Genomic DNA, 27,854 nt, shown 5'->3' with positions numbered 1-27,854 from the left:
TCAGGCTCACCGGTCTATAGTTCCCCGGTTTTTCCTTATGGTCTTTCTTAAATAATGGCACCACGTTAGCCCCCAATCTCTAATGTATATCTAATTAATAGTTACTCAATAATATATTCTGTTTTCAACAGGAGAATAGTCGATTACAGAAGGAACTGGTAGAAACAGTGGAAAAATTGACTGCATCCGAGAAATTGATTTCCAAATTACAGAAGGACCTTGACTACGTGCTAAAGGAAAAAGCAAGTTTCACAACAATATGTTTGGCTTGACTTTTCTTCACAGGATTGTTTACGTTAAACGTGGGCAAAATGCATCCAGGAAACTAGGTTTTTGAGAAATATGGAATGATTCGCAGTGATATTGCCTTTATATGTTGCAGAACACGGGCCATTGCACGGTGCGGGGTGAACAGCATCACTTTTCAGGTCAAGTAGAGTAGGAGGTAGAGCCTCAATTGGGTGGGAGAGTGCTCTAATGGAAATAATGGGAAAGGTAAGTAAGTAGCTTAAAGGAGATGTGATTGAAACAAGAAGGAGCAGGAAAAGTGGGTGCAGGAAATTGGGTCAAAGGGATGGTGGAGGGAGCCAAAGTAGGGGGTGGGAAGGAGAAATCCAATCAAAAAGGGAGGATATGTTGAATAATGGACCAAATTATTTGCTCATAATACTGTAACAGTCAGTACTTGCCATCATTACTCCTGTACACCCTTGTGTCTACGGTACCACGACCTATAGAATGCTACACTTCCATGTTGAGAATTGATGGTAAAATAGGCAAAAACAATTGGTGAGATAAAATGTTTAAAGGTTTAGAATGCACAGCAGTTCAGAGTTATATGAAAATGATGGTCTATCAATTATGCTTTGAGTCTCGTGAGGTACACTATATTCTTCTCTCCCTCACATACACCGAGTTCCTCCCACTCCCACCCCACAGCTACAGAGAACTAAATATCCTTTCCTTTTGTCTTAATTTGTGCTGTTGTCCTTTGTCCCTTATCTGTATTTCAGTTTGGAGCATGGGATCATCTGAATGTGGAGATCATTGGCCATGAGCAGAGGTTCACGGAGATTATAATGGAATATGAACAGCAGTGCAGGGTTGGTATTGGTCCAAAACGTCTTTTAAATACGTTACATTGGAAGGACTCTTGAGCTGGCTCTGACTTCAATTTACTACCCAGTGATGACAGAGAAAATCTGGATAGGGACTGGATCAGGCTAGGGTTCCACTTTAACAGCAATGAAAGACTGTTGGTGTCTGTAAAAGGTCCCCAGCAAATATGGGGAGGAAACTGGAAGTGAAGATGAAATTTGATTTGCTTCAGTATTTTCATGTGTTTTTTATTGTCATTTGTAAAAATTAATAATCCTGCTTCTAGTTTTAGTTTTAAGTAAATCCTTCAGTCAAGTGAGCATGAAAAGTATTACTGATCTAGTTGAGCCACAATACTGTTGTTAGTAGAAAGTAATTATTGTTGATTTCATTCTTAAACCCCTCTTTTTGTCTGGACGAGGGAAAGGATTAAATTGTACTTCATATAAATTCCAACACAAATGTAATGTCTCTTTATAAAAGTAGACAGTAGCTGTATTCACTTTGACCACTGTCTCTCTCTTTATTCTAATGCCTTCCTTTTGGAATTACTAGAGAGTGAAGGTGAACATTCCTCAAATTAATTTTTTTTAAATGAATGACGTGTTTTCTGTATTTTTAAAAGAACAAATCAAACTTAACATACTAAAGTATATTCTTGAACTTGTTTTGTTCATTGTTCCTAATCCTTCCCCATTTCTAGTACCCCATGTAAAAATTGAGAGGTGACTTAATTGAAACATATAAAATAATCAGAGGGTTAGATAGGGTGGATAGGGAGAGCCTTTTTCCTAGGATGGTGATGACAAGCACGAGGGGGCATAGCTTTAAATTGAGGGGTGAAAGATATAGGACAGATGTCAGAGGTAGCTTCTTTACTCAGAGTAGTAAGGGAATGAAACGCTTTGCCTGCAACGGTAGTAGATTCGCCAACTTCAGGTACATTTAAGTCGTCATTGGATAAGCATATGGACGTACATGGAATAGTGTAGGTTAGATGGGCTTGAGATCGGTATGACAGGTTGGCACAACATCGAGGGCCGAAGGGCCTGTACTGTGCTGTAATGTTCTATGTTCTATGTCAGAGAGTAGCCTAATAAACCCATATCCATTTAAAGTGATCATCTTCACCTCAGTCTTGATTTGAAACTAAGCAGGTCAATGCTCAAATTTTTTTGACTTTCCAATTTGACACATCAACAATACATTTCAGCAGCCCTTCATCTGTTTCCAATTGCACAGTAACAAGTGAAATAACTCCACAGATGCTGGTTCACCAGCCACCCTTTATTTACATATGGAGATCCTTACACAGATCGAGCTCCCTCAGAGTCAGCCCTCAGATTGAACAGGATGTCTGACAGTCCTGTTCTTATCCATGAGCCAGGGTTCTCTGATTGGACCAGGTTAACAGTCCTAATCAGGGAACTCATTCTAGGAGGACTTCTTGGTTCACTTCATTACAACCACTACAATGGGTTTTAGAGCAGACATTAGTCACTGGCATCCATTTTACAAAAGCAAGGGAATTTACCAGTATATTGTAGTATCTTTCAGTTGTTGGAAAAGGATGCCATAGGAAGACAAGATAGCAACTATTTTGTTATTATACTCATATTGGTCCTAGTATAAGCTACAGTTCTTCCAAATATGAATTTAAGAATCCTCATTAGTTTTGTTTAGATGCCACTTGTACAGTCTCAGGTTTTAATATTTAATTATTGTGAATTGGCATTGGTAGATCTTAAGTCTGCCCTGTTAATTGTAGAGAGATATGCCCATTTACACTACTTATTCCTTCTCCTTTCTTTAAAGTCTGTTGTCCTTACGCACTGCGTGTTGGAACTTGGAGCTTTTATAGAATTAGTCTTAATTTGGTAAATATTCATTCTAGAAAAATAACCATTAATGTATTCTTGAAGCTGCTGATACAGCCATTAACTAGACCAATTTTCTCCAGAAATCTTCTCCTGCTTCTCCGCTCCCCCACCAACACTGCTAGCCATTAAGCTATTTCACTCAACATCTCTGCCATCGTCCCCAGCTACTCAGAACATTCCTATAGCCTCAATCCCTTCTGATCCAATTTCTTCTCTTACAATTACTCCTTCTTGGCCTGATACCAGCGGATACTGTTCCCCTGGTTGCCTCCTCTACATCAGGGAAACCAAGCAGAAGCTTGGGGACCGCTTTGCAGAACACCTACGCTCAGTTCGCACTAAACAACTGCACCTCCCAGTCGTGAACCATTTCAGCTCCCCCTCCCATTCTTTAGATGACATGTCCATCATGGGCCTCCTGCAGTGCCACAATGATGCCACCCGAAGGTTGCAGGAACAGCACCTCATATTTTGCTTGGGAACCCTGCAGCCCAATGGTATCAATGTGGACTTCACAAGTGTCAAAATCTCCCCTCCCCCCACTGCATCCCAAACACAGCCCAGCTTGTCCAATCCTCCATAACCTGTCCTTCCTCCCACCTATCCTCTCCTCCCACCTCAAGTCCCACCCCCATCTCCTACCTACTAGCCTCATCCCACCCCCTTGACCTGTCCGTCCTCCCCGGACTGACCTATCTCCTCCCTAACTCCCCTCCTACACTCACCTTTACTGGCTCCATCCTTGCCTCTTTGACCTGTCTGTCTCCTCTCCACCTATCTTCTCCTCTATCCATCTTCTATCCACCTCCTCCTCTCTCCCTATTTATTTCAGAACCCCTTTCCCCTCCCCCATTTCTGAAGAACGGACTCGGCCTGAAACATCAACTTTCCTGCTCCTCTGATGCTGCTTGGCCTGCTGTGTTCATCCAGCTCTACACTTTGTTATCTCAGATTCTCCAGCATCTGCATTTCCTACTATCTCTGCCACAGAACTTGTGTTAAACGACCTGCTCTTATGCTATAAATTGTTACGTAATTGACTTCATCTCCATTTTCTTTTGTCCAGCCTAGACATCAAAATTTCATTGTCTGTGCTCATAGCTTGGTGTCACCCCCTCCTCCTCATTTCCTCTACCTTTTGTGACGTTTAATATCAGCTGTCTTCTGTGGTGACATTTTTGGGAAAGCTTTATCCTGCTTCTGTCTAACTTTTGTCCTCTAACCCCTACACACAAACTTCACAGATGTCCAGAGCTCCCTTCTACATCCTGACACTTGGCAACATCATTCGTAATCATTGGGTCAGTTTTCTTAAGTCAGCTGGTGATACACAACTCTACCTGTCAACTGGAATGCTCAATAACAGACTCACCAGAGTTTTTCCCTGGTATTGGTAATAACAAATTATACTTTTATGGCACCATTGACCTAATGAAACATAGCAAGGGACTTAACAGGAGAATTATAAAACAATGTATGACACTGACCCACATAAGGAGCTCTTAGATCAGATGAACAAGTTTGGTTAAAGGAAAGGATTGTAAGGAATGTCTTAAAGGGGTAAATGAGGTGGTGAGGCACAAAGGAGCAAGGGGATATTCTAGAGCTTGGGGTTTTGGATGAAGGCACAGCCACTGATGGTGGAACAACTAAAATTGGGAATGCACAGAGGACAATTTCAAGGAGTGTGGCTACCTCATACAGTCTCACAGCATGGAAACCCTTTGGTCCCACTAGTCCACTCTGACCATATTCCCAAACAAAATTGATCCGATTTGCCTCATTTGGCCCATATTCCTCTAAACATATCCTAATCATATACTTACCCAAATGTCTTTTAAATGTATGTGCATCCGTTATTTCCTTTGGCGGTTCATTCCACACATGAACCACTCTCTATTTAAAACGTTGCCCCTTATGTCATTTTTAAAACTTTCTCCTCTGACCTTAAAAATATGCCCCCTAGTTTGAACTCTCCACCCTAGGGAATAGACACTTGCTATTCACTTCATCTATGCCCGTCATGATTTTATAAACCTCTATAAGGTTCTACATTCCGGTGGAAATAAGTCCCAATATATCTAGTCTATTTTTTAAAATTCAAATCCTCCATTCCTGACAACATCTTTTCTGAACCCTCTCCAGTTTAATATCCTTCCTATAGCAGGGTGATCAGTACTGCACACAATACTCCAGGAGATGCCTCACCAATGTCCTGTACGGCCTTAACATGACGTTCTAACTCCTAAATGCAAAGATATGAGCAATGAAAGCAAGTGTGCTAAACGCCACCTTAACCAACCTGTCTACCTATGACACAAATTTCAAAGAATTAAGTACTTGAACCCCTAGATTTCTCTGCTTGTTGGGGTGGGGAGGAGGAGAAAAGGAGAGGTGTTTGAAAACAGGTTCAGAATTTTTTTATTAAGTTGTTGCTTTACTGAGAAATGTCACAGGTTGGCAAAGAATGCTTCTTTTGTGAAGGAAGAAATGGTCAGTAGAGATTTGGATGACCTCAAGTTTATGGTGGGAGATCAGCCAGGGATGTGTTGGAATAGTCGAGAGTTAGCAATGTTTAGAATGAGAGTTTTAGCAACAAATGTACTGAAGCAGGGTTGACGTCAGGTGATGTTACAGAGATGGAAATAGGTGGTCTTGGCGATGGCACAAGTTCACGGTCAAAAGCTCATTTCAATATCAAGAGTGACTCATGTTGGTGAACAGATTGACTTAATGACAGATTATTGCCAGAAGAAGGCTGGAGTTGGTAACTAGGGAACAGCGTTTGGAACGGGGACCAAAAGCAATGACTGCAGTCTTCACAAAATTTAATTGGAGGAACTGCTCATCTCATATTAGTTATTAAATAAGCTCTTGGCCAATATTTATCACATTGCTGTGTGTGAGAGTTTGGCTGCTGTGTTCCTGACATTACAACAGTGGAGGCACTTCAAAGGCACTTCTAGAAAAATTGTGTTTGAAAATCTTATCACAATTTGAACTCAAGCTAGTGATTAGCACTTCTATGAATGGAGAGTTTTATGGATGTCTTCAAAACAAATGTCGATTGTTCTTGTTTCTATTGTTGCATGAACATAAGCACAGGAGTACGCCATTCAGTCCATCAAGCATCAGTCATTCACTGTGGCTGATTAAACACTTCAATGCCTTTTTCTCAACCCATCTCCATTAACCCCGTATGCCACTGGTAAACATAAATTTATCAATCTCTACCTTAAACATACTAGAAGTCTGAGCTTCCATGATCCTGCATGGTAGAGAATTCCAAAGGCTTAAGAGCCATCTGAATAAAAAAAAACACTCTTCATCTCAAACATAAGTGGCTTTCTTTTTAAACTGTGCCTGTGGCTGTAGATTCCCCAACCAGGGGAAACATCTTACCTGCATTTACCCTGGATATCTCCTAAAGTATTTCTTGAGTTTCAGAGAGATCATCTTTCGTTATTTGATATTCTGGAGAATACTGCTCAGATTGCCCAATCTTTCTTTATAGGACAGTTACACCATCCTGGGAACAAGTTTGAACCTTTGTTTGCACTCCCTGTGTGACAATAACATTTTTGCTGCATTAAGGAGACCAAACCTGCACATACAACTCCAGGTGCAGTCTAACCAAGCTCCTATAGAATTGAAACAAGACTTCACTACTCCTGTACTCAAACCCTTTTGACATAAAGGCTAACATTCAATTTGCTTTCCAAATAGCCTACTGCATTTTCATGCTAGCCTTCATTAACTTAGGGATAAGGAAAACTTCTGATCACCACCCAGCTGTATTTCTGTAATGGCAATTAGATTGTACTGGTGTATCTCTGTTTGTGCCTTTAGATCATTCACCTTGTTGTGAATGCTAAGTGCGTTCAAGTGGAGTCCCCTTAACTTTATCTTTTTGACATTATTCCATTTTCAAAGTATATTCATGCTTAGCTTTGTTTCCCTTGTCTTCTAGTTTCCCAAGCATCATCTTTTCAACCTCCTTCTTCTTGCCAATTTTACCTCCTTCCAATTTGGGTTGCCCCTCATGTTGCCATCTCCTAACAAGATAACTTAACCCACCCCAATGGGTCTGGCAAACATCCCTGTGGGAATACCAGTCCCAGTTCCATTAAATGTAACCTGCTCAGCTCATACTGTCTCACCTGCCCCAAAACCAATTCCAGTTCCTCTCTTCCTACTGTACCAGTTCTCCAGCCACAAGTTCAATTGATCAGTCCTCTTGTTCTTATGCTCAAATGGCGCTGAGATTAGTCCTGAGATTACTTGAGTTCCTTCTTTTTAATTTTCTTACTATCTCTCTGAAATCTGGCTTCAGAGCCTCAGCCCTGTTCCTTCCCATGTCATTGATACCGATGTGGACCATGACTCTGGCCGAAACCCCTTCCCAGAGGGACGTCCTGCAGCTGCTATCTGACATCATTGTCTCTGCCACCAGAGAGACAACACACCATCTTGAATCCATGTTTCATGTAAGGAAATGACTGTCTGACCCCCTTACTGCGGAATCCCCATAACTATTGCTCCTCCATTCCTCTTCTTCCTCCCCAATACAACTGAGTTGCGTGTGGGGTCATGGGCTTGGCTTTGTCTGTACTCCCCTGAGGAAGCATTGCCCTTACCAGTTTCCAAAATGGTATGTTGGTTACCAAGCATGATAGACTGAGGGTACTGCTACACTATGTACCTGTGTTTTTGTTATCATTGGCTGTCTGCCTATACATCATGTGTTGGACTGGGGTGGACAAGATTCTAAACAAGGCGTCACACCTAAAAAGTACTGTCTGACCTTAGATATCCCCTCTTGTATACACTGATAAAATCTTTAATTATCTTGGGGCAATAACTTGAAAGAAATTCTGGGATTTGCATTTTAATCAATAGAAACCTGTGTCTCCTCTCTAACTGATTAAAGACTCAACAGGAGGTGGTCAGCAAGCCAGTTTGAGGGTTGTTACCTTTCTGCTTATAAATTCTGTGTTGGTATACCTCCTCTTCCACACTATACCTGAGGAAAGAGCAGAGTTACGAAAGCTAGTGTTTTCAAACAAACCTCTTGGACTATAACCCAGTGTCATGTGATTTTTGACCTTGCCTATACATTATAACCTGCAGTGTGACTGTCCCTCTAACTGCGTTATACATGTAGTGCTTTGCCTCCTGAAGCTTGGAACTAAAGCTTGTGCAGTCTTTCTGCAGAAGAGTTTGTGTGAGACATCAAAACATTTAAATTAATACCCAACTTTCACTTTAAAATACTAACAGAATCTACTTGCCAATCAGATACATTCCCTATACTTGTGACGTTACATTGCCCTTGGTCCAAGTACAGGGAGACTTCTTGACCTGCGTCTTATTTCCTCTTCTACTCACCCGTCACTCTCTGGAGACTTTAGTTCTTGGTGTAAAACTTAATTAAAGCATTTCTCTCATTTTGATCTAAATTCCCACTGCTCACTCTGACTCAATGTCACTGATGAAGTTCCCTTACATTGGCTATGTGGTTTATTCTGGCCTTCCCTGTAGCTCACATTTGCTGATAATTTTGCCTCCTTTTAAGTCACGTATGCAGTTTACGTCCAAATTAATCGTGTGTTTTATGAACATTGAAGAGGTTTTGCGGGCACTTTATGTGAAAGAAAGAACACTTATTTCTTGGCAACCACTTGCCCCTCACCTGAGCAGTAGTGAATATTGACACAAACATGCTGGCCAATAATTTGGAGATGGAGTACAATTTGATATTTACTGGATTTAGGACCACAATTTGGCAAATAGTGTGTAACAGAATTATTGGTTGAGAAAAATGCAGATTGGAGAATAGTTATGTCGTACAAAGTGCTTGTGAAAATTGAACGCAGTCACTTACAGGAATTACCCAGTCATCTCCATTCTGGAGTCATATATATACACTTTTACTTTTCTTTAGTCTAAGAATTTTTGTTCATTCCCACAGGAGTTACGTGACCAAAATGATGAGCTTCGGTCTGAAGTGGAGCTGCTCCAATCACAGCTGCACCACAGGAAATGTAGCACTGCGGGTAATAAGAGGGACAAGAAGACCATTTGTATAAGCACTGATGGCTGGGTCACCAGGTGCCAGCCTGCTTCTGGTAAGTGATTGCAGGTTGGCTGTAGCCCCCTCACCCTCTATCTCCTCCCACCTTTCCCATGTATTGTGGCTTACCATCAGCAGGCAGAAGAATAGGGTGTTCAATTGTGAGTCAATATTCAGGTTGAGAATGGCTTTGGAAGGTAAGTAGTGCTTTCTTGACTGTGCTACTTAAGGGATAATTATTGGAAAGGAAGAAATGTAAAGAAATAACTTGCACAACCTCAGGATGTCCTAAAATGTTTTGTAGCCAACAAATTGAAGTTGCTGTTTAAATGTAGGAAGGCGAACAAATGTGAGCCTTTGTTTTCCTATCTGCTCTGTCCAATCATTCTGGTTTGTTAAGAGATAATTATTGGCCAGAGCAATAAAGGCTCTCCTTTGAAATGGTTCTTGTGCACTTTTAATGTCAGTGGTAGAAGGGTCAAGAATGTCTAGAAGACACAGCTTTAAGGTGGTATGGAGGAAAAGGGTTTTCATAGAGTGAGTGGTTTAGATCTGGAATGTACTGCCTGAGGATAAATAAAATATCACCACAATCCCAGAGCGCCATAGGGCTGGACTTATCAGAGGGCAACAACTGGTTTAACCTGAGGGTCACTACACTTCAGGAGAAGGATGAAGGTGTGAAGGCATGACCTTCATGGTAAGCTCAGCTGCATCCATGCTTTTGATGTCACTCTGCATTGCAAACCAGCCATCCGGCCAACTGAGCTACTACTGCCCGAGAATATGGTGGAGGCAAATTAGTTGTGGCCTTCAAGACGGGACTGGATAATTACCTGAAGAGAAAACATCTTCTGTCTCTTTTCTATGAAACCATGAAGTAGGGCTACCTGGATTACTGTTGTAGAGATGAAGTGCTAACATAATAGGCTGCATGGCCTCCTCCTGTACAGCAACACAGTAACCTTCCTTGTTTGTGAATTTACCAGACAAGGTAGACAAGGCCTCAGTTTAACTTCCTATCAGAAAGAAGGCACCTCTGATAGAGCAACCCCCCTTGTATCTGTGCTGGAATATCAGTTTAGACTGTGCACTGAGTTGGAACTTTAACCCATAATCTTCTCACTTGAGGCAAGAGTGCTGCCATTGAGGTATGACTGTCAGTATATAGAATGAAAGAATTTTGGTAAACTTTTATAAATATTTTGCAAAGAGAGTTTTTTAAAGATTTTTGTTATTGGCTGAATTCTCTGCAAAAGCATGTTGCAAAATGCAAATTCAAAAGAAGTTACTGTTCGGAAGAGTGATAAATGTGACAATTTCTTCATGCCCATATCTCTGCAGTAGAACAGGAAGTCTCCGCCACTGATGTCACTGGAGCAGGAAGTTGGCACCCACATCATCCGAGGGCACAGTATTGTTGACCTTATTGTTTGTTCACTGTCCTTGAATGCTTACTACCCCACTTCCGCTTCACTTGCTCTGTTCCCTCCTTGCCAGCTCACTTGCTCCTTCTAATTTTCTCTCCTTCTCCTGAAGGTGGCAGCAAATGCCATTATTAAGTGCCATTGTTCCTTTGATATCTCACCATAGGCGACCAGTCAATTGCTTGCCCGGCCTGTAAGTGCAGGAAACCTATTTGACCACGGGGTGGAGGCATTGTGACAGAATTCATCCTCACTCACAATGCTTGGCGGCTTGAACCATGTATGAGATCAGGAGCCTGAAGAAGATGGTTTTCCTCTTTTGGCCTGCTGATCACCAGGCTTTTGTTGTTCCCCCCGCCGCCCCACTCCATTTAACCACCATTTCTATGTGACCACTGATTTTCCACTGCTTGGGTTATTAAAATTATGTCATCTTTGGCTCAGTGGTAAAGCTGTCATCTCTGAATCAGAGGGTTAAAGCGTCACTCCAGAAACTTGAGCACAATATTTAAACTCGTACTCCGGTAGAGTGCTGCGCTGTTGGAAATGTTTGGAGGAGATGTTAAACTGATCACATGGTTGCCTTCTCTCTGAATTGAATTAGCATTACTGTCGCATGCACTGGTTAGCAATGTCACCACTTATGGCACCATCTTAGGTACAAGATACCTAGGTAAAGATACATAAGTATTTGGTTTAAAATTGGAAGAATAATAAGTACAAGTTCAAAATAAGAATATAAAGGAAAAAGTTACTTGATTTGAGGTCCTTTCACCCAAGTCTGTGCTGGCACACGAGCCTCTGGAACGCACAGCGTCAAGTCACCAGTCTTTGTCGGGTTTGAAAACGCAAGGCCTTTCCTCCCTGCTACAGCCCCACTCTGGGATTCACCTCCTTGTACTGGTCTTCAGTCTGGGACTCACCTCGTGCACCGTTCTCTGGCCTGGGACTCACCTCCAGGACTCACCTCCTCGTACCGGGCCTTCAGTCTGGGACTCACCTCCGGGACTCACCTCCTCGTACCGGCCTTCAGTCTGGGCCTCACCTCCGGGACTCACCTCCTCGTACCGGCCTTCAGTCTGGGACTCACCTCCGGGACTCACCTCCTCGTACCGGCCTTCAGTCTGGGCCTCACCTCCGGGACTCACCTCCTCGTACCGGCCTTCAACCTGGGCCTCACCTCCGGGACTCACCTCCTCGTACCGGCCTTCAGTCTGGGCCTCACCTCCGGGACTCACCTCCTCGTACCGGCCTTCAGCCTGGGCCTCACCTCCGGGACTCACCTCCTCGTACCGGCCTTGACTCACCTCTGGGACTCACCTCCTCGTACCGGCCTTCAGTCTGGGCCTCACCTCCGGGACTCACCTCCTCGTACCGGCCTTCAGTCTGGGCCTCACCTCCGGGACTCACCTCCTCGTACCGGCCTTCAGTCTGGGACTCACCTCCGGGACTCACCTCCTCGTACCGGCCTTCAGTCTGGGACTCACCTCCGGGACTCACCTCCTCGTACCAGCCTTCTGTCTGGGACTCACCTCCGGGACTCACCTCCTCGTACCGGCCTTCAGTCTGGGACTCACCTCTGGGACTCACCTCCTCGTACCGGCCTTGACTCACCTCCGGGACTCACCTCCTCGTACCGGCCTTCAGTCTGGGCCTCACCTCCGGGACTCACCTCCTCGTACCGGCTTCAGTCTGGGCCTCACCTCCAGGACTCACCTCCTCGTACCGGCCTTCAGTCTGGGCCACACCTCCGGGACTCACCTCCTCGTAGTGGCCTTCAGTCTGGGCCTCACCTCCGGGACTCACCTCCGCGTACCGGCCTTCAGTCTGGGACTCACCTCCGGGACTCACCTCCTCGTACCGTCCTTGACTCACCTCCGGGACTCACCTCCTCGTACCGGCCTTCAGCCTGGGCCTCACCTCCGGTACTCAATTCCCCATGATGGCCTCTGGTCCAGGAGTCACCTCCTCCATTGCCCGCCAAGTAAGTTTAAAATGTTAAGAGTTTGAAAAAAAGCATGCAAGGAAAGAGAAGACAGCAGAGCCAGCATGGGAGCAGCACTCTGCTGCTATATTGAAGTGAATGTATAAAAATCATGTGGTATTTCCTTTATTTTTGCTTTTAATCAATATTGTTACCTGCACATTGAGATACAACCTGGAGTACAGTGTGAATACATACACTGTCCCTGAGGCTGTTTACTGTTTTTCTCTAAATGAGTTTTTTCTAATTCCTTTTGAATTATAACACTCCTTTACTTACATCTGTACATAGTTTATCACATACAGCTTACCAACGTAGTGGCTAAGACCTCTCTTTACATGTTCATTATAGACTGATGTCTGCTTTTACTGATATCAGTCATGTGATTTACGTGAGCCCTTTTTTACTACAATACTATTTTCATGAAAAGTGGGTGAGTTTCCTACATTTCAACAGTGATGGCAAATTGTGCAATTCATTTGCTGTAATGCTCATTGGAATATTATGGCACTCTATAAATGCAGGTTATTGTAGTTGTAGATATGCCTTGAGTGATACCTACCCCCAAACGAACATCAGACTGAGATGAAGGGAAATTTCTTCACTTTGAAGGGTTGTGTATCACTGATGTTCTCCAGCCCATTGAATAAGAAGATTTTGCAGTCGAGTATGTTTCACCTATAGAGCCGTTGAAATCCTACAAGCATAGAAGCAGGCCATTTGGTCCATCAATTCCACACCAACCTTCCAAAGAGCATTCCACCCAGAGTCATCTTGCTACCCTGTCTCTATAACCAACATTTCCCATGACTAATCCACCTAGCCTGCATATCCCTGGACACTGTGGTCAATTTAGCACGGCAAATTCACCTAACCTGCACATCTTTGGATTGTGGGAGGAAACCAGTTCACCCAGGGGAAACCCATGCAGACACGGGCGGAATGTGCAAACTCCACACAGGCAGTCACCCGAGGGTGGAATCAAACCTGGGTCCCTGGCGCTATGAGGCAGCAGTGCTAACCACTGAGCCACTGCGTCGTCCTTTGTTGACAGATATTTGGATGTTCGGGGAATCAAAGTGTTAAGTTCAGTGGAGGAAGGGGGAGATGAAGTCAAAGATCATTCAGGCCTCACTGAATGGTGAAGCAAGGTTGAAGGCTCAATAACCTCTCCCTATATCTTATATTCATATTCTGTTTTGAAGGTAGACTGAATCCATTTCCATTACTTTAGGTAATCCATTCCAGATCATCCAATTCTCATCCTTTTTTCTTCCATTTATCTTAAACCTGGGTCATCTGGTCACAGACGTTACTGCCAGTGGAAACAGTGGCTCCTTATTGGCTATCTCAAAACTCCGCATATTTTTGTATCCCCCTTTTCAATTTTCCCTAAACCTTCTCTGATCTTGAGAAAGATTTCAGCTTTTCAATTGAATTCCCTCACCCTTGCAGTAGGAGGAAAGCAGCAAGAGTGGGCCATTCATCCCCTCTGGGCAATTCTACCATTCTAGATTATGGTTGATCAATTACCTTAACACCATATTCCTGTCCTCTCTCCATAGCCTTGATGTTATTGGTAGCTTGAAAGCTATCAAGAATTCTGAAGATTCACCACCTTCTGGGCAAAAAAATTCCTTCTCATTTCAGTCCTAAAAGGTTGGCCTTTTATTCTAAGTTTGTTCCCCCCACCCAATTCTAGATCCCACAGACAGGGGAAGCATAATTTCTGCATGTTCCCTGTGCAACCCTTTAAGAGTATTATAACTTGTGTACAACATACAACAAAGATACAAGCCAAATAAAAACCTAAAGAACTGCAGTTGCTGTAAATCAGAAACAAAAACAGAAATTGCTGGAAAACCTCAGCAAGTCTGGCAGGTTGTGTGAAAAGGAAGTAGAGTTAACGTTTTGGGTCAAGTGACCCTTCCTCAGAATGGAAGGAAGTGTTCTGTGGAAGGGTCACTTGACCTGAAACGTTAACTCTGAATTCTCTCCAAAGATACAAGCCATTCAGCCCAAATGGTCTCAATTGGTGTTTATGCTCCTCCCACATCACTTTCTCTAACTCTATTAGCAAAATGTTCCAATCCTTTGACTTTTATTCATTTATTTGTTTTCCCCTTCAATGTTTCTGTGCAGTTCATCTCATCGCTCCACATGGTAGCAAGTTACACACTCTGACCACTCTCTGGTAAAGACATTTCTCCTGATTGGTTCCTTTCTGAATGCGTTGATGTCTATCTTATATTTACAGCCTCTGTTTTTTGGATTCTATCACCTACCACCCTGCAAAAATTTGGAAGTATCTTTGCTATGTGTGCACTATCAAACCCTTTCATAATCTTAGAGACATTTATCAGGTCACATCTTCAGCAATCTCTTCTTTCACAAAAAGGTATGCTAAGCTGTTTGGTCTTTCCTGATGGTTACAAACTCTCTGTTCAGATATTGTTCTTACAGACCCCTTTCGCATTATACCCAGTAGTACCTGTGTCCTATTTCTAATATGGAGACCTACGTACAGAGTTCTAAGTAGTCCGACAACGTTCTACATAAGTCAAACATTATTTCTCTGTTGGTCAGTTCCATTTCTCTAGAAATGAACTTTGGTACTTTGTTTGCAAAATGTTAAACTTAATTGCTACTTTTTGAACAGATAAGGTTTCCCTAGAAAGTGAATGTGACAACATGAGCATCCAAACAGAGATGGCAATGGAGCAACTTCGAAGGCAGCATCAACAGGAAGTGCAAGACCTTAAAATCCAATTGGAAACAAAGGCAAGAAATTTCCATGTCTTTTCACACCTCTTCACTTCCTACCTTTCCCCAGTAGAGTAACGATGCGGAATCTTTAGACCAAAGGGCAGCCTCGTGACAAGTTCCAGAAAATCAAATATATCCATTTGACAATGCAGAAAAAGGTTTGAATTTAATGTGCAACTTATTCATGCCACCGAAGCCTGAGGGTTAATGGGACATTTCCTGGGGAGGGAAAAAACATATTTCACTTAGTGGAAAAACTGAGTTTCCTGTGCATTAGTTGCTTTAATCTAACGCTGCTGCAATGTCTAGCAATAGTTCTTCAAGTTTTGAAAAACATGGCTGCAATAAAAGGTGGGATAATGTTGTGGTTACTTTGCAGGTAAATTATTATGAGAGAGAAATTGAACTGATGAAGACGAATTTTGAGAAAGAGAGGAAGTACGTAGAACAAAGCTTTAAGATTGAGATCAGTGAACTGGAGGATCAGCAAGTGACCAGGGAACAGGAGATGGAGAGGCTTCAGGGTGTAGTGCATGAGTTGCGTGTTCAACAGCAAGATGCAGAAGTCAAGCAGCAGGAGGCAATCGCTGAAATGCTGAGACAACATGAAACAGCCAAGCTAAACCTGCAAGAAGACCTGAGGAAAGAACAGGAGGAAAAGTACAAAATGGAAGAGCTTAAGAAGGACGCAGAGTTGACTAAAATGTTTGAGGCACAGTCTAAATCAAAATTGGTGTTACAAATGCAGGAACTGGAAAAGAGGTTCAAATGGGAGAAGACAGCCCAACAGCAGGCCTTTGCCAAGGAGGGGTCAGAATTAGAGCTGCGGCTGTCGAAGGAGAAGCTTGAAATAGAGAAGGAATTGAAACTCCAACATCAGAAGGAGTTGCAGCAACTAAGGTAGGTTATGGGGACATTTTTGGATCGAAATGGGAACTGGAGATTAATGTGCATATTTAGATCAGTGTCAGTTGTAGCTTAGCTGGTGACATTTTCACACCTGAGGGTCAGCATCTCCCAAACCTGAATTATCCAAGATCTGCAAGAACAAAAGTTGTGGGTGCATGGAAATGTCATCACCTTCATCCTTTGTTCCAAGTCTCCCAATCTCCTGATTTAATCTGTCATTATTGCTTCAGTTTCACTGAGTTAGAATCCTGGAAATTCCTATGCCATTGCAAAGTTGGAGCAACAAAGAACAGAATAGATGGTAGCAGTGGTAGGCCACTCAGCCCTTCAAGCCTTCTCCACTATTCAGTTAGATCATGGCTTACCTTCTACCGTAGCTACATCTGCCTGCACAATCCGCATACCCTTTAATTTGTTAGTATCCAGAAATCTATTAATCCCTGTCTTGAATGACTATGCATCTACAACTCTCTGAGATTAAATATTGCAAAGAGTTACAACATCTTAAGTGAAGAAATTTCACCTAATCTTAGTCCCGAGTGGCTGATTGCCTCATTCTGCAATTATGATTCTTAGACCTAAATTCCCCAGTCAAGAAAAATACCCTGCACTTTAAGCTATACCAACTACAGTAGTTCAAGAAAGCCCAGCACCACTACGCCCCCAGGATTTAGCAATAAATGATAGCCTTGCTAGTAACAACTGTGCTCAAGAACTAACAAAATAAATGGTCTGTACATTTTCTAATGATTGATGTCACATAATTCATCATTCTCTGTACTTTGAGGAACTATCCTTTGGGTAAGGTGTTAAACCAATACCTTGCCTGTCCTCTTAGGTGAATACTAATTATGGAAAAGGCAGGGCCCTTCTCCCTAGTATCTTTCCCAGTACTTATCCTTCAACTATCAATTGATTAATTATCTAGTTACTACCTCATTTATGTTCATGGAAACCTTGATGTGTCCAAATTAGCTGTTGCATTTCTTATGTGAAAACAATGACTATTCTTCAAAAGTGCTTCACTGGCTGTAATGTGCTTTGGGAGGTCCCACGGTTGTGAAATACTATACTTTGTGAATGTTATTCATTTCTGTTAGAATATTGGGGAATGGGATGGTTAGTATCGTCAATCTGAACCTGTATCTTGCTGATCCAAGGCAATATGACATTGAAGGTGCTTAATGAATTACTGCTGTTCTTGTAAATGCTTTATTTTCCCAATACCTTCAGGAGATTACAGAAATAATTGTTTCAAAGGTTGTTTTCTGTGGTTTAATGAAAAGTATTTAAATATCCTTAGGAAGGCAACACAAGATGAATGTAACCTGAGGCTGTCACTTTTGGAAGCTGACCATGTTGCTTTAACACAAAAGTATCAGTCTGAGAAAACACAGCTGATCCAAAGATACGAGCTGAAAATTGAGGAGCTGAAAATAAAACAGAGTCAAGAGAGAAGTCAGTGGGAGTCTCATGTTCAGACAACTTGCAATGAGGCCAGGAAAGAAAAGCTAAACCTGCAGGAAAAGATGCAAGAGGAACAGGCTGAGATCTGCAAAACATTTGCAATAGAGAGGGAAGAAATGGAAACCAAGTACAAAGAGCAAATACACAGTCTTAGTCGTGAGATCGAGAGCTTAAAGATTCAGGTAAAAGAGCTACGAAGTGTGAACGATGTGGAAGATCTAACCCGACAGGATGTAAAACTCACTGCAGACAACTCTTGCCTTTACCAAAGGATCTATGTCCAACCTTCAACAAATGAAGAATTTTTTGCATTGTTAAAGAACAAAGAAGAGGAGATATTGGGTTTAAAGCAGCAAAGAGATGAGATGGAAATAAAGCTGAGTCAAGCGATGGATGAGTCAGAGAGAAAGGAGCAGGTGCTTCAAGATGAGACTAAGAATCTGCAGAGGTTGGTAAATAAACTAGAGGCAGAGACTGAGACTGAGAAGAAGTACAGGTTTGTCATAATAATTATCTTCGAATCGCTAATAAGCACATTACTACTGCTACTAATCACAAGAATTGCATCTTAAGCATGAACTGACTGTTAACCTTCCTGTTAATCAAAATCAAGCATGCAAAACTTGCTTTCTTTATGTCAATGATTAAACTGATTTCTTCATGTTCGGGCAGCTGTTCAAGAATGAGATTTCTGCAGTGTCCCCAGTTTCACCTTTTCTCTGCCATTACGCTTTGTCACTGCTAATTTGCAGGTTTCCAGGTAGTCACTTCCTACCTTTTCTGACTGTACTGTGGACCTATTTATTTATTTCCATTGCTCTTGCTGTGGACCAGCAGGGGAGGAGATTATTCATACGGTGATCAGAAACTCTGCCAATAAAAAACAAGCTGCTCAGATTCCAAGATGGAAATATACCTCAAAGACAATATGCTGTGGAATTTGAAGGAGCCCTTGCATGGAGGTTGAGTGTTTTGAAGGTTCTGCTGCATCAGCTGCTTCCGTTCGTGAGAAGCATCTGTTAATCTCCAATTGAAATGTCTTGAAGCCCAAGTTATTTTCATGCACCTTGCAATGTCTGATCAGATTTACCAATTGGTCTTCTTAGGTTAAAATTGATATTTTTTAAGAGGCTTTATTAATGCTTATAAACTATTGAAAATAAGTGAAGCAAACATGGAATAATATAATCTCATAGCACAGCAGAACATTATTTGTACCCACACCAGCTCTTTGAAAGAGCTATCTGATTGGTCCCAGTCCCTGTTCTTTTCTTGTGTCCTGCATACCTTCCCCTTTTCATGTATTTTATGCAATCCCCCTTTGAAAGTTACTGCTAATTTGCATCTCCCAAGCTTTTCTAAAGTCCTCATGGCCCTCTAACACATATTATGTCATCAACCAAATGGTGGTGAAATAATCAAATTGAACTTAACTTGTGGGACTTCTCTGTCAGTTTTGGTGACGGTGGTAAATGTACTAAAAACACTACTTCTACATGTCTGATATGATCACCGTGTCTTTCACTTATTCCTGTTCCTTGCATTCTGTGTCCATCATGATGAACAATGTTAGGGCACTTAAAAGTACTTGCAATGTCAGGGCCAATATTTAGTGATACCTCAGATTCTGTACTTGGAGCACTTCCTGAAATTCTTTAGAAAATAGCTGTTGTTATTTGACAAGAATAATGTACTCCTTAGATGTGAGTCTGAAATGCTCTCTGAAGAAAACTCTTCCTTGAAAAGAAAAGTGGCAAAATTTCATCAGGTGTTCCAGGATCTGGAAGGAGAAGTTAATGAACAAAGGTAAGTTAGGTGGCGCATTTGAAGCTTCACAAAATGTTTGTGTTTTTGGTTGCTGGACTCCTTTTTTTTAAAAAAAATTGTACTGTACAGGAAACAAGTGGAACACCTGAAAGACGAAAGAGAGTGCAGCCAGAGAGAATTTGAAGAACTCCAGAAACGGGTAAGGATTTGAACTTGCCAATGTTGGCTAGAAATGCTGCTTTAGGCTAGATTGAAATCTGATTTCACCAAGGTAATTTGTTGGCATAAGAATGACATTAATTGAGTCAGACGACTAGTCTGGTAGATTAATTTGACTGGTATTAGGTTACAGCTCTAATCTCTTGTCTACTAGTGGGTGGTTTTAAATCTAAGCTAAGTAGGTAAGTTGACATTCTCTCTTTGACGGCTAAAAGGAAGTGATGTGAGTCTGTCTCATCTGTTACCACTGGGTAGTTCTTGTTATGTTCAAAACCTCTGTGCCCCTTCCTATTCTCCATCTTGGCATCGCCTTTGGATCACATGCAGTCCTATGGCATGGGATAGGAACAAAAGAACAGGAGTCTGCCATCCAGACCATCAGGTCTGTCCCACTGTTTAATGAAATCAGTGGCTGATGGGTGGCCTAACTCGTTATACTTGCATTTGGGCCATATCCCATAACAACTCTGCTTAACAAAATTTCATCTACATCAGATTTAAAATTAACAGCTGATCCAGGAACTATCATTTGTTGAAGAGAGTTCCAAACATCTACCAATCTTTGCATTTCGAAGTGCTTTCTAAGATTTCTCTGAATGGTCTGGCCCTAATTCTCAGACTGTGCTCCCTGTTTTGAGAATCCCCAACCAGTGGAAATAATTTAGTTATATCTACCCTGTCTTTTCCTATTAATATCTTGAAGACTTCAAGCAGATTACCCTTTACCCTTCTAAATTCTAGAGAAAAGGTGCCTAATTTGTATTATCTCTCCCCACAACCACTTGATCCAGGCATCATTCTTATAAACCTATGTTGTACTCCTTCCAAGCCCAATATATCCTTCCTAAGGTATGGTGCCCAGATCTGCTCACAATGCTCCCAAGTGGGGTCTAACCAGATTTTTATATCACTGCAGTATAACTTGTGCATTCCATTAGCTTTCTTGATTATTTCCTGCTCTTCATCTGTATGCCTGTACCTCAAGGTCTCTTTGGACATCCACTGTATTTAACTTCAGTACCATAATCTATCCTGTATCACTCCAAAATGAATAACCTCACACTTACTTACTATGCACTGCATCTGCCACAGCTTTGCCCATTCACTTAGTCGATCAATATCCCTTCGTAATTTTGTGCTTTCATCAACAATGTTCGTAACGCCACTTTGTGTATCGTTTGCAAATTTGGATATATGAATTTCTATATCATTATCACAGTAATTAGTAAATAATATTAATTAATGGGGCCCTAACACAGATCCTTATGGGGCTGTTCTGGTTGCATCTTACCATTTGAAGTACCTACCTGTTAATTCCACTGTTGCCTGCTTCTGAACCAATTTCCCAGTCATTAATTTGCCTCAATTCCATGGGTTTCCATTTCAGTTAATGTGTCTTATGAAGTATTTGATCAAATGTCTTCTGTAAGTTTATATAAACAATATCCATAGGTATTCCCCAGTCCACTATCTCAGTCATCTCTTCAAAAAATTCGACAAGGTTTCTCAGGCATGACCTACCTGTCATTATCCCTTTCAGTAGCTCTTATAAGCTGCATTGAGGCCCTTTGCTAGTCTTTGCATCTTGTCCATTTAGTAGGAACAGTGCTGTCTTTTTGCATTTTCGTAAGTCCTTTCTTTTACTTTTACGCTTTCCCTTATCTCTTTAGTTGTTCCTGACTCTATCTGCTGTGAATTTGAGCATGTCCCTCTCCGGGAATCAAACATGGGCAAGAAAATTGTCTACTCATTAATTCCTACTGCTTCCCTCAGCTGATCGTTCAACCCTCTTCCACGTTGAATGCCACTTCAAAAAGGCACTGAGGTTAGAAAGGGGCTCAGTCTACTACCAGTGGAAGATTTCAATGTCCATCATCAAAAACTTGATACCAAGACCTCTCTGTCATCAATTGTAGATGCATTTGTCCATGGTAGCATTAGTTGGAGTGACCACCACACAATTCTTATGGCAATTAAGTCTTTTCTTCACATTGAGGACACTCTTTGTGTTGTGTGGTATTAATACTGCTTTGAACAAGATAGACTCAGAATAGATCTAGGCATCCATGAGGTATAGCAGCATTGTATTCAGCTATAATCTGTAACTTCTGTTGACTGGCATTACCATCACTTTACCATTACCGTCAAGGCAAGGAATCAACCTTGGTTCAAGGAAAGCCAGGAGTAAAATCAGGCATTAAGGTAATGATAAAATCAGCATTGTCCTCTGAAGCTCACAACACCTCAGTTGAGGGGAGAGGTTGAGGCCACATTCCGAAAAGTGAGGACCCATTCAGGTGGAGCTATAACACAGGACTAACACAGGACTAAACAGCAGAAGAAGTATGTGATCAACAGGGCTAAGTGATCCCACAACCAACAGATCAGATCAGAGCTCTGCAGTCCTGCCATATCCAGTTGTAAGTGATAGTAAACAATGAAACAACTAATCATAGAAGGGAGTTCCACAATTATAGCCATCCTCAATGACAGATTAACTCCATGCATTGGTACAAAGGTCAAAGCCGAATCATTTGCAATCGTCTTGAGCCAGGAGTGGATGGATCCATATTAGTCTGCTTCTAAGGTCCTCCTCATCATAGATCATTGGGTGTATTTAAAATGTGGGGAGGTTTTTGATTAGTAAGGTTATAGGGAGGCAGCAAGAGAAATGTGGTTGAGAAACATATCAGCCATGATCAAATGGCAGGGCAGACTCAATGGGCCTAATGGCCTAAATCTGCTGTCATATCATGGCCTTATAGGTGCAGGATTTTAACCAATTTGATTCACTCTATGTGATGCCCAGAGTGACTGAAGGCACTGGATATAACAAAGTCTTATTGGCTCTGATGACATCATGGCTAGAGTACTGAAGACATGGGCTCACCAGCAGGCTGTTATCCTAGCAAGCTATTCCAATGCAGCTACAGCGTTGCATCTACAGTTACGAAAATTGCCCAGCTAGTTCTTGTCCACAAAAAGCAAGATAAATCCAACCTACTTGATTACTGCCACCAGTCTTCTAGTATAATTTGGATAAATGCAAGGTATTGAATTTTGGTAAAACAATCAAGGACAGGATTTATACAGGTAATGATAGGACCCTGAGTAGTGTTGTCAAACAGAGAGATCTAGGGGTTCAGGCACATAGTTCTTTGAAAGTTGCATCACATGTAGATGGGGTGGTAACAAGGTGTTTAACACTCTTGTCTTCATTGCTCAGACCATTGAGTATAGGAGTTGGGATGTCATGTTGAGTTTGTATAGGACTTTGGTGAGGCCACTTTTGGAGTACTGTATACAGTTCTGGTTGCCCTGCTATAGAAAGATATTATTAAACAGGAGAGGGTTCTGAAAAGATTTACCAGGATGTGGCCGTGAATGAAAAGTTTTAGTTATAAGGATTGGCTGGATAGGCTAGGACTTTTCTCACGGGAGTGTAGGAGGTTGAGGGGTGACTGTATAAAAGTTTATAAAATCACGAGGGGTCTGGATAAGGTGAGTAGCAAAGGTTTTTTCCTTAGGAGCTCAAAACACAGGGGCATATGTTTAAGGTGAGAGGAGAAAGATTAAAAACAGACCTGATGGGTAACTTTCACACACAGGGTGGTTCGTACATGGAATGAATTGCCAGAGGAAGTGTTCGATGCAGGTTCAGTTATTACATTTAAAAAGCATTTGGATAGGTACATGAATAGGAAAGGTTTAGTGGGATGTAGGCTAAATGCAGGCAAGTGTGCTCAGTTTTAGTTTGGGAAACTTGGTCATCATGGACGAGTTGGACCAAATTATCTGTTTCCGTGCTGTATGATTCTATGATGCTTGGCCATCAGCAGAGTGATGTAGGTGTTATTGACAGTGTTACCACATAGTTGTTAGTCAATTATGGCCTATTGACCTATTCTCTGTTTGAATCCTACCAGGGTCACTCAGGTCCTGAATTTGATGCAACTTTCATCCAAGTATAAACAAAAAGCTGCATTCAAGAGATGAGATGAGAATGATTATCCTTGACATCAAAGTAGCATTTAACAGTGGTGGCTTGAAAGAACGCTAGTAAAATTGAAGCAATTGGAAAACTGTGGAAACTATTTCTACTGTTGCTGGCTGATAGAGACCATTCAGCTCAGACCCAGAATGCTGCTGCAAGGTAGCATCCTGGGCTAAACCATCTTTAGCCTCTTTAACTATGATTTTGCCCGTATTATAAGGTCAGAAATAGGGATATTCATTGATTTCTTTGTATTTAGGATCATTTGTAAGCCCTTGCAAACTGAAGCAGTTTGTGCCTGCGTGCAACGCAACCTGGACAACATTCAGGCTTGGACTGATAAGTGGGAAACAATTTGCACCACACAAGTACAAAGTAATGACCATATCAACAAGAGAGAATCAAGCATCCTCCATGGTATTAGCATAGCTGAATCTCCCACCATTGATGTCTGGTGATTGGAAACTTACTTGATATAAACACTGTGGCTGCAAAAGGAGATGAGAGGCTGGGGAATTCTGTGGCACATTAATTCATCTTCTGACTCCTCAAAGCTTGAACGTCACCTACAACGTCTGTCATGGGAGTGTCATAGACTATTTTCCACTTGCCTACATGAGGGCAACTCCATCAATACTCAAGAACTTTGACAACATTCAGCAGCTTGCTTGATTGGCACCTCATCCACTACTTTAAACATTTACTCCATACATCACCACTACACAGTGGCTCCAGTGTGTACTATATACAACTCATCAAGGCTTCTTTGACAGCGCTTTCTAAACCCACAATTCCTATGGTAAACAAATAGGAGGCTGGAAAAACCCAGTGGGCCAGGAAACATCTGGAGGAAAGGGGCAGTCAACTTTCGGGTATTACCCTTCTTCAGGATTCTTGACTCTTGAGTCCTGAAGAAGGATAATACCCAAAAGTTTGACTGTTCCTTTCCTCCAGATGCTACCTGGCTTGTTGTGTTCTTCCAGCCTCCTGTTTGTCTACCTTGGATTCCAGCATCTGCATTTTTTTTTTGCCTCTGTCCATAATCCAATGGCCGAGAACAGCAAGCACATGAGCATACCAAGCCCTCTCCTGACTTGGGGACAGGGCACCCTTCCTTCACTAGCATTAGATTAACCCTCTCCCTAACCAACCCTGTGGGAGTATCCACACTACATGGTCTGCAGCAATTCAAGAAAACAGCTCTCAAGTTACCTTTAGGGATGGGCAGTGAACACTGGCACAGTCAGCAATATCTAAATTCCATGAAGAATTTTCATTTTAAAGATTTGCTGATTGTGCTTTCATCTATCTGGTGCCAATGTTCTGCAATTTTCTCCCTAAACCTTGGCCCTGCTGCCTCTCTGTTTCTCTAAAATCACTCCTTGCAACATTAGCTCCTTAATTAAGTTGCCGGCGGAATAGAACTGGAGACAACTGAGGCAAGGTCACCATGTAGGAGAAATTACCACTGTTGTACAATACAGTCCCGTAATAGCAGCGCCATATCACACTGGCTACTGGGGTATAGTGGGCAAATCACATTGCCCAGTATAAATGTTGGAAATTATAAAAATAATGAAGCATACCACCAGTTTGGTTCATTTTATATACTTCTGTGTGTTGATTATTTATGAGTTGTAGCAGGTTAAAATTTATGAATATTTGCTATTTTCTCTTTATCTAGATGTTCATACAAAGAAGAATAGAGTGTGTTAAAATCTGCTTTTGTAATGTGAGATAAATATTGCCTGTTTTTTGCATTGACCTTATCTAGAACAAACAGTATGTGGCTGAAATTGCCCAGCTCAAATGCAAGAACCTGCAGCTCAGCAATCAGAACTCACTATTCTGTGCCAAGGTGGATGCCAATCAGCACAGCATTCAGATGCTCAAAGCAAGACTAGCTGAACTCTCCCAGCAGAAGGAAGAGGTGGTCACTGTTCACAAACAACTGCAGGAAACCTCCAGCAGATTGGAGAAGGAGCATTTCCAGCAGCAATTTTTATGGGAAAAGAAAAAACAGCTCATGCAACAGGAACTACAGGCAACTAAGGAAAAGGTTCGGCATGTTTTTTTCTTCCTTGTGGGTCTTTTGAGATTGAACTTTGTATAAAACTTTCACAGTTTCACAACATCCCAAAGTGCTGTAAAGCTAATTAAGTGCTGAGCAGTCACCATTCTAATGTGAGGACGAGTTTGCACACAACAATCCCATAAACCCAATTGTAATATGTGGGCTTTTATTTAATGTAAATTAGGTGATAAATGTTGATCAGAATGACCGAGAAAGACAAAACTTCTTCCATGCTACACTGAAAGGTCAGCTAGAACAGATTATGTGCTGAAGACTCTAGAATAGGGCTTGAATCCTTAGTTCTTTTCTTATGAACTAAGAATGATTTGTGGCCTGTGTAAATCCACATTGTGCATGCTGTACCAAGACTTTGTACCAATGCGAAAGTGGGAACAAGGCCTCCTATAGGCCTTGGCCAATGCTGCACTTGATCTGGATATCACCAGGTCAGAAGTCACACGACACCAGGTTACAGTTCAATAAGTTTACTTGAAATCACAAGCTCTCAGCATGCTGCTTCTTTATCAGATGAAATCACCTTCTGACCTTGTCCACCTCAGTGCAGCGCTGGCACCTCCACATCATGGATACTACCAGGTGCAGGCATCTTTTATTTTCTCATTTTTAAAGACTATAAAGGATATTAATAATATGCATTCTGATTACCCAATTGCAGAAATTCAACCATTATTGATGCCCTATAATGTTCCTGCTGGAACCTATCATTAGATTGGAACTCTGGTGTGCTTGTTTAGTTATGATGGATCTGCAAAAGAGGATTACAATTACGTAAGTTAACAAAGTGTGGAGCTGGATGAACACAGCAGGCCAAGCAGCATCTCAGGAGTACAAAATCTGACGTTTCAGGCCTAGATCCTTCATCAGAGAGACAATTACGTGTTGTTTGGAATGGAAAAACAGAAACATTTTGATTGAATTGTATTTCAAGTAAGCTGTTCACAGTCCATAAAACGCGCAGTGCTCTTCTGAAGCATAGGGCATGGAGATGCTGCTGTCAGACCTCTAAATATAGGCTGCTTTTGGTCCTACTGTTAAATGAAACTTCACATTATCTTCAAGTGGTGCTTGTGTCAATGGTCTTGTCCGGGGCTCAATGACTGAGCTTCAATCGCTGAGTCAGAACATGGTTGAGGTCCAGTCCTATGCCAGAAACTTGAGCAAAAATTCTCTTCCTGACACTTCAGTGATGTATTGAGAAAATGTTACACTATCAGAGAAGTCTATTTAAGACTGGAAAGTGTTTGCTACAACTAAAGTGAGAGCTAATTTGGGAACGTTCGTGGTTCCAAATCCCAGAGGGAAGAGAGCCCTGGACCTGGGGGTTGGAATGGTGGGGCTGTAACAAAGTGGGTCAGGAGGTCCTCCCCCATCTGTTTCCCTTCTTCCACACCTCCCACGACTCCCACCCCCTGACACATGCATATACATGCACACACACATGCATACACGTGCGCGCGCGTGCACACACACACACACACACACACAAACACACACACACACACAAACACACACGCACGCACTCTCTCTTTTTCCCCCATGCCGGTCACCCTCTGGTTTTTTCCCAATCTCTCTCCATTCCCCCCAACCCTCCCTTTCCTGGATCCTGATCTCCACCTCTTTGTGCGATGTTCCTTTGAAACTATTTGTATGCGCACATGCAATTTAAAGCTATGCATAGTGCCATGCACCGATGTCAACTAATGCAGCCTTAAGATTGAGGCATTAAAATAAGGCCACTCTAATGGGAGTATAATAGATTCCGGTAATTTGTAAGAGTGGAGGATTTCAACCGACCAACATTTATTGTTCAACTAATATCACTAAACTAAATTATGGATCATTAGATTTTTTTAATAGGTCATTGAAGGTTATGGATCATTCTTTCACTGACGGTCATCTTATCCCTTACTAACAGTGAAGATGAGAAATTGCTATTAAATGCCTGAGGATTTTATTCCTGCATTTGGCTTTGTGCAGTAACTGGATTGATGAGGGATGTTATTTTTAAAGAAATGCTAGGTAGTCACAATAACTCACCATAACTCTTTCCTTCAGTCATTCCCAAATTGTCCACTTTGTCACTGCAGAGCAGGTGGGACTTTGTGTCTACTTTTTATAGCCTGTACCTTGACATTACTTCTCTTCTTAGTCACCATGTGGTCTATTAATATGCAA

At 41.9% G+C, this 27,854-nt stretch overlaps 1 protein-coding gene across 1 annotated transcript in view; it reads left to right on the top strand.

The window, feature by feature from the left end:
• Nucleotides 1-27,854, top strand: part of ninl (ninein-like) — a 133,621-nt gene that overhangs the window by 90,467 nt on the left and 15,300 nt on the right. The window contains exons 12-20 of the mRNA XM_048536820.2: nucleotides 132-242; nucleotides 1,014-1,103; nucleotides 8,950-9,106; nucleotides 15,122-15,243; nucleotides 15,608-16,128; nucleotides 17,441-18,100; nucleotides 19,306-19,410; nucleotides 19,501-19,570; nucleotides 25,359-25,643. Coding sequence (XP_048392777.2) covers nucleotides 132-242; nucleotides 1,014-1,103; nucleotides 8,950-9,106; nucleotides 15,122-15,243; nucleotides 15,608-16,128; nucleotides 17,441-18,100; nucleotides 19,306-19,410; nucleotides 19,501-19,570; nucleotides 25,359-25,643 — 2,121 coding nt within the window. The remainder of the gene's footprint in view (nucleotides 1-131; nucleotides 243-1,013; nucleotides 1,104-8,949; nucleotides 9,107-15,121; nucleotides 15,244-15,607; nucleotides 16,129-17,440; nucleotides 18,101-19,305; nucleotides 19,411-19,500; nucleotides 19,571-25,358; nucleotides 25,644-27,854) is intronic.

This window comes from Stegostoma tigrinum, chromosome 9 (genome assembly GCF_030684315.1).
Source record: "Stegostoma tigrinum isolate sSteTig4 chromosome 9, sSteTig4.hap1, whole genome shotgun sequence".
Classification (NCBI taxonomy): Eukaryota; Metazoa; Chordata; class Chondrichthyes; order Orectolobiformes; family Stegostomatidae; genus Stegostoma; species Stegostoma tigrinum.
Note: the sequence above shows the minus strand (reverse complement) of the source record. Positions and strands in the feature narration are given on the sequence as shown.